Consider the following 10,484-nt stretch of genomic DNA (forward strand, 5'->3'; position numbering starts at 1 on the left):
AATTTCATTAATGAACCTTCTTCATACGACAATATTTCTGTCAGGAAAAACTATTGATGAAAAAATCACGAAGACGGAAAATAATGTGATCAAATAGTCAAACGCCCTTGAATGCTGGGAAATGATCTTAAATTATCGGTTCAATACGATGTGTGAAATATTTTTGTTTTTAATAGTTTTCTTTGTCTTCATTCATGTTTGATCTTCTTCAGATCAATATAACAGTGCACTCGCATGCATATTTCTATATTTGTGCATTTTAATCCATGTGTCACAGGATTGATGATTAAATTATCATCATTGTTAAAACCAGTGTTGAAATCAGCAACAAAAGCACAACTTAGAGAACTTTTTTCTATCATTTGAATTGATTAATAGTAATAACAGATCAATTCAAGAGAATGGTTTTGAATCAAATTCCAGAGGAAAAAGAAGAAGATTCCTTCGAGTTTGTTTCAAAGTGACGTCATCATTTTCTTGTCTTTCTTTTGAATGTACTTCGTTGAAAAATGAACAGTTACCCTCGGATGTACTCGGATACAATGAATCTGAAATACTCAGTAATACTCGATCGTCCTCTTTTTCAAAATGGTCGTTTAAATCTGTTCATTCACTGTGAAACATGCAAATTATAATAAATAATCCATTAGAATAAATGTTCAATATCATGACCTGTGCAGGGAAAAGTATTGAATTACAAATACTCAGATTACTGTTATTTTTCAAATCATAAGTAACGACTGTGTCCCGGATGACTCTTCAAACATTTTGATGTTTACAACAATAAGATACAATGTATCAATTCTTAGAAATCTGAGTATTAGTTACTTTTTAACCACATTTAAAGTTACATTTTCCACAGCAGTAATGTGACTGAATTGAGCTGGATGTCCAGAGGGAAGATCCACTCAGCAGAATATTCACCATTATTTCATCAGTTTTTATAAATAAATAAATAAACAAATATTTCATAAATGTTTCAAATATTTCCCATTATTATTCTGGGTGAACAAAACATTTGGAAAAACATTACATTTTATGTGATATACTCAAATATTTTAAGGGACTGTTATTTAGATTTTAAAATTATATATTGAACAAAATTTGCTGTTTGCATTTGATTAAAATGATATTTTCTACTGTATTATAACTTTTTTAAGTGACCTGTAATATTGCCATTCAAAGACAATCAATTAAAGAAAAATAAAAGTATATAAGGACAGTTTTTTGAAGCAAAGGGAGAAAAAAAACTTTCAGTCCATTTTCACCCTGAGAGGGCCGGACCGGTAAAGTAGAGCGAGAATAAAATACAACTTTACATTGAAACTTGAGACTTCTGCTTTGCTGTTGCAGAGAATACCTGATGAAAATGTGGAACTCTTCACAGAAAACCAAACAACAACTACAGGAAATGACTCTGATCTCAACATGAAGTCAATTGTAATGAAACCTTCTGGTGGAAATCCATTGAAATGTCCAGAAAAGTGCTGTCGCTGTTGCATTCTGGGTGTTTTCACAAACTGCCCCTGACAGCTTGGCTCTGAGGCCGTTTGATAAGAAGCAGGTAGTTTTCATGGCGGCGTCACAACATCTCAGCTCGGACTCTGTGTCGCTGAAGAGGTTTTCTCCTCCATGTTTCCATCTTGTTTGGTGGTTTGGCCGGAGGGGAGCTCACATCTGGAGGGACCTCACCTCTGGATGGACGTCCCCTCTGGAGGGACGTCACCTCTGGAGCACCTCTGGAGGGACGTCACCTCTGGAGGGACGTCACCTCTGGAGGGACCTCACCTCTGGAGGGACGTCCCCTCTGGAGGGACGTCACCTCTGGAGGGACGTCACCTCTGGAGCACCTCTGGAGGGACCTCACCTCTGGAGGGACCTCACCTCTGGAGCACCTCTGGAGGGACCTCACCTCTGGAGGGACCTCACCTCTGGAGGGACGTCACCTCTGGAGGGACGTCACCTCTGGAGGGACCTCCTCTCTGGAGCACATCTGGAGGGACCTCACCTCTGGAGGGACCTCCCCTCTGGAGCACCTCTGGAGGGACCTCACCTCTGGAGCACCTCTGGAGGGACGTCACCTCTGACACACCTGTTTGACACACCTGGCCTATATGTTGTTGTTTTGTTTTTATCATCAATAATGTTTTTTTTCTACACATGGAGCTGCCATGATGACTGATTGTCCATGTCAGAATAAATCTTGTGCAAAATGTCAAATGCGTGGGGCTATTTTCTCTGCCTGCATGCTGCAGCCTCAGAGAGTCTGCGCAGGTGTCTGTGCAGGTTTAGTGGGAAAGGTGGGGCTGAGCACCCCCCCCGCCCCCTCCCTCTCTCCCCCTCTCTCCCCCTCTCTCTCCCCCGGTGTGTGTCTATTGGCTGTGGGGCTCACTGCTCCAGCCTGCATGTGGAAGCTGTCACAGGTTTATACTATTAAAACTCCCCAAACTCCTCCATCCTCCTGACACTTGTTGCTCCGCCAGCTGATCCGCTCCGAGCTTCTCCTCTGGGAGTGATGAACTCCATCGACCCTCAGTCCCACCACCAGCACCAGCACCAGAACCAGAACCAGCACCAGCACCACAGCTCCCCGGCCGTCGGCTCGCTCCCCCCTAAAGGCGCACAGGAGGCCCCGGACATGGCCGCAGTGTACTGCGACAACCTGAGCAGCATGTACCACCAGCAGAGCCTGCAGGGCGCGCAGCGGCCGACCGGCTACGGCCTCGGGGATTACGCGTCGTCTCCGAACCCGTACCTGTGGCTCAACGGCCCGGGCGTCAACTCCTCCGCGTCCTACCTGCACGGGAACAACCCGGCGTCCTTCATCCCGCCGTCCTACGGCTCCCAGCGGCAGTTCATCACCAACTCCCCCGGGTTCGGGGGTCCGGACCTGGGCTGGCTCTCCATCGCCAGCCAGGAGGACCTGCTGAAGCTCGTGCGTCCTCCGTACTCGTACTCCGCGCTCATCGCCATGGCCATCCAGAACGCGCACGAGAAGAAGCTCACGCTGAGCCAGATCTACCAGTACGTGGCGGACAACTTCCCCTTCTACAAGAAGAGCAAAGCCGGCTGGCAGAACTCCATCCGGCACAACCTCTCCCTGAACGACTGCTTCAAGAAGGTGCCGCGCGACGAGGACGACCCAGGTACCATGAACGCACCACTGCTTTAACCCGGCGGGGTGAATGAACCGCGAGGCGTTCAGGGGCCGAGCAGTCACCTGGAAATCTCTTAAAACTAAATAAATCCTAACAAAAAAATGTGGTTTTTACTTCTAAAAATGCCCAATAGAAATTTAAAAGTCCATAAAATACTTATTACAATAACTAATCATAGCTTTCATTAAACTGATTTAGTTTATAACTTTTTTCTGAATAATCGTTAAAACCCTATATAATTTTAATTAATATGTGGTAATCAAATTACTTGCAAATTAAAGTTAATTTTTCTAAATAGGTTAAATGCGATATACTACTGTACAGCAATAATAGAAGAAAACCACGTATTACATCTTAAACTTATTAATTCATTTTTTGTAAAGAAACTATTTTTAAAATACACAATTATTTTATCTTTCTACTCATTTAACTTTGTGCTTCTTTTATTGCATAGCTTTCTCTTCAAATGACTAAAATTGAGTTCCTCTGACGGATCCCGAATAAGAAAACCAGAGGTGATAGATTACACATTTAAAAGTACTTGTGGGTTAGATTCTGTATAACTTGGATGTGTGGGATAGAAATGAGCAAACGATTCTTGCTATTTTGGTATGCAGTTATGATGTGATTGGAAGAAGCAGAAACATCATTAAAATAAATATTAAAGGTTTTCACTGTGAATGTGACTGTCAAATGGTAAAATGTTCATCCGTATTAAAAAAGACAAACACTGAACAAATTCTTTTGTTTCCACCTGCAGGAAAAGGAAACTACTGGACGTTGGACCCAAACTGTGAGAAGATGTTCGATAATGGAAACTTCCGGAGGAAAAGGAAAAGGCGATCGGACCCGAGCAGTGCCGGAGGGGCGGCGGGGGCGGGGGCCACCAAGGTGGAGGACGGGAGGCCGGCGGCCCCTCTGAAGCCCTCGGACAGTCCTCACCTCCTGGGGCCTTCCTCCCCGGAGATGGAGGCCATGGGCGAGAGCCACAAGGGCTCGTCGTCGTCGTCCCCGCCCGGCCTGGCCTCGTCCGCTCCCTGCTTCAACAACTTCTACGGCAACATGTCCTCGCTGGGCTCGGGGGGGCCGAGCCGGCAGGGCTCGCTGGGGCTGGTCAACGAGCTGACCAACAGGAACATTACGGCCCTGAGCCCGTACCACCCGGGCCACGGCGGCCAGGACTCGGGGGCCTCGGAGCACGGTGACGGGCTGCATTTCAACCGGGGAGTGTACTACAACACGTTTGGCGGCGGGCAGGGCGGACAGTTCAACAGCCACTTCTACAACAGCTTCAGTGTGAACAGCCTGATTTACCCCCGGGAGGGGGCCGAGCTATAGGAAGGACGCCGCACACCCGCCTCCGGCCAGCAACACCAGGAGACATCACACACCTTCAACTATCCTTTGGTACGCTTCAATTCACACTCACACTGTGGAAGTATCTGCCAGAAAACAACTAAATAAGGACTTATCCTTTATTCCCCATCGTTACGTCCAAACTCTCCGTGGGGAGGAAACACTTCAGACTAAGACCACTGAACACTCTTTCATGTAAACTGTCTTCATGTTCTACATTTTACTGATGTTTTTTTTGGGGGGGGGGGGGGGGGGGTTTCCATGTCAAACTCACTGCTTTTGTTATTTCCTTGCCAAATCCGACTCATATTTCTACGGAGCGGCCAAATTCTTCCACTCGATCACAAGTTTCTTAACTGAAATGTACCAAAGTTGCCTTGGTGAGACCGCCGTTACCTCAGAAGCAGCAGACGACGGAGGCCAGCGTCGACGGGTTGGCGCTAATGCAGTAATAATCCCACATGACACAAACACACACAGGAGCCTGCCTTATCTCTCACGCCCTCCATTTTGACTGACGCTCCAACACTGCTGTAAATACATGCGGACTGAAAAATGTGTATTTTTGTAAATTATATTAAGAAAGACAAATAGTAGGTGACTATTTATGCTATTTATGCTAACAGGCATTTTTGTACTGTTGTCTGGAGATAGTTTGATTCAAGCAGAAGTGAATATTAGCACCGAAAACAGTATCACTCCAACCCAGATCTCATATATATATATATATATATATATATATATATATATATATATATATATATATATATATATATATATATATATATATATATATCTTTATTTACATATATTAAAATCTATATCTTATATGATGGTTTCTCTCAGGATTCAGTGTGACAATCATTGAATGGCTGTTGTATCTACTTCTGTCTTTTTTTTAACCTTTATACAGGGCACACAGCTGACAGGCCATTTGGTCTGTGATTTGAAATAAACATTTTTGTGGTTTCCACTTTAATGGCATGATCCTTTTCCAGTATCAAGGCTTCACTATGACTCCAATTCACTCATTTAAATGGAATTAGTTGTCCTATTTCTCCTTCATGCATTTTGTGGTGACTGAGTGGTCATTTGATGACCTTTTAGATGCTTTTTCATCATTTCTATAACATATTAAAATTAAGGTCAATTAAGGAATTAAGGTCATATATATATTTATTTAATGAACACCTTAATATTTGATGGTTATTTGCTGCCCATTCTTAGGAGATTAGAACTGTATATACTGTACATTTATGTGCTGTTTTGAAATGACCAATCTGCACTTAATTTGACAAATATGCAAATAATGATGTGTTATTTTACATGATTGTAAAGTAATTCAGGCAGTAAGGTGTTAATGAAACACTTATTAAACCCTCTGGGGTTATTTAAATGATTTTTGTTTTGTGTGTCAGATCAGTGTTTTACATTACTTTGATAAAACATATTTCGTTTGATATTTGAAGTTTACAAAATGTGGAAAATTTTATTTTATTACGAAAATTGGACAAACATATTATAAAGAAAATTGAGTCATCTTGAAATTCTTGTGTAATGTTACATTGTTTAAATTGTACTATATTACAGTAGTACTATTCTTAGAAAGTATTTTCAATATTTTAACTTTATAACCTCTGTTGGTTTATCGCATTGTTAATGTTTATATTTACTCTGTAATTGTTTGCAGTTACAGAGTAAAACTACTGCCATTTAAATTTTGCTCAATTACAAATGAAGTGTACTGAAGTATTAGTAACCGTTTACCTGTTAAATTACCTGATCGGTAGAAGGTATTATATAGGCTCCAAAGTACATTCATTAGGCTCGTAATATAAAATGTACAATTAATAGCTAGGGACATAAATGTAGATAACAAGCAGATTTCTATTCAAAGAATCAATGTAAAAGCTTCAAAATACAGAGTAAAAGAGTCCATATTACTTCAAATTCACAACAACAATTAAGAATTAACAATTAAAAACAGATTACATGACTGGTATGACGAAAAATGCATACTTAAACATTTTTTTATGAATACAATGAGAAGAAAAAACAGTCACAAGTGCAGAAAAATAACAGAGAATGTGAAGTTTCCACACTGTAAATACCGAAACCATTTCAGTTTATTAACTCTTTCTTGCTTTAATTGGTTATTTAAACAGAACTCAAGTGTTTATTGCCCAGATAATTTGGATAAATAAAGCTATTAATAATAATTTCACTTAAAACTACATAAATTGTATAATTGCTTGTTTGTTTGAATTTCTATGATGGTTTAAAATTACACAATCTAAATGACATATAATGTGAAATTGTGCTTTTTTAAAAATATATTATCATATTCCTGCAGTAATATTAAGACCAGTTACTGATACCTGTAAAGGGATTATATGAGATGTGATTCGCCGCAACAGACGTGATGGAGGGAAGTTCGGAGCTGAAGGCAGCAGCTGACAGACGCCTTGATACTGAGGAGCAGAAAACAATGGAGCCATTGTCCTCCGGCCGTCACGCCAATCCCCGTGTTTCAATCAGAGGAGAGGTGAAGATATCCCCCTTTACACCAATAGGATTCAAACATCTCCTTTGTTTCCATTATCCAGCCAGTGTTTGCCCCAAATTGAGAGGAGGCCATCTTGCTTTGCCTCCTGCTGAGAAACTAAACAAAAAAAAAAAAAGAAAGAAAGCTCCCCGTGCAAACGTTTCGCCACCCATCTCGCTCACGAGGGGCTGGAATCACTCCTCTGTTTGTTTTCACCCTCGGTTTTTCACACTGTGCGTGTTTACAGGTAGTTAAGCGTCACAACGTGATATTGATATCATCCTACTTTCCCATTATCTTGGATTTGTGTCTGTTTTGGCCCCCGATGGTGAAAACAACTGCAAATTAAAAGCTGGTAAAGCATCAAAAGCGGCTTTAGGTTCCAGAAGGAGGACGGGAGGAGGAAATGATCGCTGCGTCTGCAGACCAAACAAATCAAACGCCTTCATATTCCCAGCGACGCAGAGCTGCCGCGTCTCATTGAGAGCGACACTCATAATTCACTTGAGACTCATTGTACATGTTGAGAGTGGATTGTTCTCTGGTTTCATTATGAAAACAAACAACAGTGCCAACTAGTGGCCCAACAGGCTAACTACATCGTTTTCCATGTTTCTGGCACATGAAACTTATGTTCTTATTTTCACTTGAAACGTCGTCGCGTAAACGAGGCCAGATTTCCGACAAAGGAAAAGTGTTTTAAGTGAATTCTTTACTTGACTACAGATTCTCACATGAAAACAGACGTGGGGGAAAAAAAAAAAAAGTACAGACTTTTTTACCAAACCCAAAATTACAAACACAAGTTCTGAAATGTTTTGAAATATATAAATGAAAAGGAAAAACAAATGTTCAATTTGTTGGAAAGTATTGAATGCGCCTGCAAACAAACTTTTTAGAATTTTCTCGACTTATTTCTTCGTTTTGAGTCCAGACTTGATCTGTCTGGACTTGACGGGAAAACAGGAGGTTTTGGAATTCAACCTTTATTGATGCAACTTTGATAAATTTTTTGTCACTGACACTCTCAAATCGATGCACCTGAAACCTTAATTATATTTCCTCACTGCATCATTACATTTATTACGTCTTCTTCTCTTAACATGACGTTCCAATGAAGTTTTAAAGCTTTGTCTTCATCATGTCCTGTAACCCGTCCCCCCCCCCCTTCCCCTTCCCCTTCACCCCCCCATTTCATGACCAGTGGCACCCTGATCATAATAAAACATTGTTAAAGTATCTCAGCTCCTGTCCTGCACTAGTGTGACCCTTGTTTCATTATACTTTGACCCACTAATTAAGCCCTATGAATTTAGCTCTTCATAAACAGCGTCGTAGCCAAAGAATAAGACCACAGTGATCTCATTTGTGGAAGCGTCCATGTCCCATGTCCCCAGCAGTGCAGAGTCTGAGTCGGCTGCTGGATGTTTCCCGCTCGCTAATGACTGGTCGGCGGCGATCAGACGACCCACATCTGACCGTCGATGTCCGCCCAGGTTGTTCCAGCCGCACGGAGGCTTCCACAGCTTTTTTTTTTTTTTTCCCCACCCTGGCAGGCTGCGCCGCCGTTGTTCTGCGCAACCAGCGCCGGCTGCCAAGTGTGAACTTCTCAATTAGCGAGGATCCACCGACCCAGGCGGGGTTTGATCACCTTCCTCTCTGCGGCCGAAACACCGGCCGCCTCATCCTAATTTGGCCTCGGCGCGGCTCCGCCGTTGAAAAGCTCCTTTGTTGCAGCGGCTGGGAAGCAGGGTGGACGTGGGCCCGTCGGAGCTATTTCGATCGGCGACTGTATACTGTACGCCGACGCCCTCGCATGAACCCTTCGCCCGAATCCAAACTGTTCTCCGGCGACGAAAGAGGGAAGACGCGACGCCTCGCTAATGAGAAGCATTTTCGGTGGGGGGGTGTGGGGGTGTTCACTCCGCTCAACTGGCTTCACATGAAGGGATCAGCTCCGTCCAGGATCCCCGACGGTGGTGTTACATCAGGACAACACGCTGACGCCGTGTCCTCAAAGCAACCCAGGAACACAACCGCGCGTCGATCACATCGGAAACAGAAAGCTTCTTCAGACTTGCTTGCTCTGATTGGACAGTTATCTTTCAAGTCCAAAGGGCCACAGAGCTTTACTACCCTGCTTTCTAGTCTTGCAATACCAGTTTCATCACCAGGTGGTGTATTGAGTCACCTGAAGCAGCTGGAGGAGGAGCTACGTGGTCCAACCTGCTCACGTGGTGGGGTCATCGACACGACGGACAGATTTACATCATTTACCTGCTGAATGCGATCTGAAACTTCATGAAACGAAAAGTAGAACCAAAGAACCAACTGTAAAAATGGGACAGAGACAGAGTGCTGCTAAAATGACTCACTGCTGCCACCTAATGTACAACAGAGACATCATAAAGAGTTGCAGTTTCCTTTCATGTAAAATTTGATATTTGTGTTTGTATATTAAAAAAGACTCTTTTATTCAAGTTAAAAAAAACAGCTGAAGTGACATCAGTCAGAGGAGGAAGATGATCTATTATCGGATTATCTGGATGAAGTACCAACATGAAGACGGTTCTCGAATTGAGAAGCAAACATTTACCTAAAGTTACTCTGCCAGAAAAAGAATATTTAAAATATACTTCCCATTCAAGGAATCACTTCTGCACAGAGAATGAAGCAACACATCAAAACCAGACCACCGCCACTCATTTCCAACCTGCAGTTCCCTCAATCCATCACACCAAAGAGTTTGTTTCCATCAAACTATTTATTTTCATGGACTGACTTCATCTTGGGAAACCTGCAGCAAGGGTTTCTGGGATTACCAAGATGGGGTTGCAGCGAACGATTCAATGTTCAACCCATTCAGCCCCAAGACAAGACAGACTTTCTCAAAGAAAGAGTTTAAACATTGTGTTTCTCCAGTGCAAATCAAGATCTGGTGAGATCCAGAGAGTGTAAAGAAGGATTTTCCTTCAGAAAAGCTTTGACAACGTATTAGAGATTCACTTCGAGAACTCAAAGTGGATTCTGGTGGAGGAACTTTAAAACTGCTAACATTAATCACAGCTACTGGCTAATGCTAACACCACTCGCGGGAATACATCTTTCATGTTTCTGTCAGGAATAATCAGGCGCACCATCTCCAGTAGACAGGAGTTTACCAATAATGTAACTTTGACACAATTAAGCTCAAGTTATGCATAATGTTACCGTATTTGCCAGAATATAAGTCACACTTTTTTCAGTAGTTCAACTCGTCTTGTGAGTTATATTAAGAAGCAAATATATACCGAAGTATGGACGTATATACCATCTTTGACCAATAGATGTCACTGTATGACAACAGAAAGCTGCCACAGTAAAACACCCAGGATTAATCGGGGCTAAAATCTGAAGAAAAAAAATTCACTAAAGATTCTACAACA

The 10,484-nt window shown here is 42.4% G+C and overlaps 1 protein-coding gene across 1 annotated transcript; it reads left to right on the plus strand.

The window, feature by feature from the left end:
* Positions 1–2,515: 2,515 nt before the first annotated feature.
* Positions 2,516–4,496, plus strand: foxi2 (forkhead box I2; the record flags this gene model as incomplete). The annotated part of the gene is made up of 2 exons (XM_080513486.1): positions 2,516–3,146; positions 3,919–4,496. 2 exons carry the CDS (start codon positions 2,516–2,518, stop codon positions 4,494–4,496), a joined length of 1,209 nt encoding a protein of 402 aa, XP_080369612.1.
* Between the last annotated feature and the right edge of the window lie 5,988 nt (positions 4,497–10,484).

This window comes from Blennius ocellaris, assembly GCF_963422515.1.
Source record: "Blennius ocellaris genome assembly, chromosome: 17".
NCBI classification, from domain to species: domain Eukaryota; kingdom Metazoa; phylum Chordata; class Actinopteri; order Blenniiformes; family Blenniidae; genus Blennius; species Blennius ocellaris.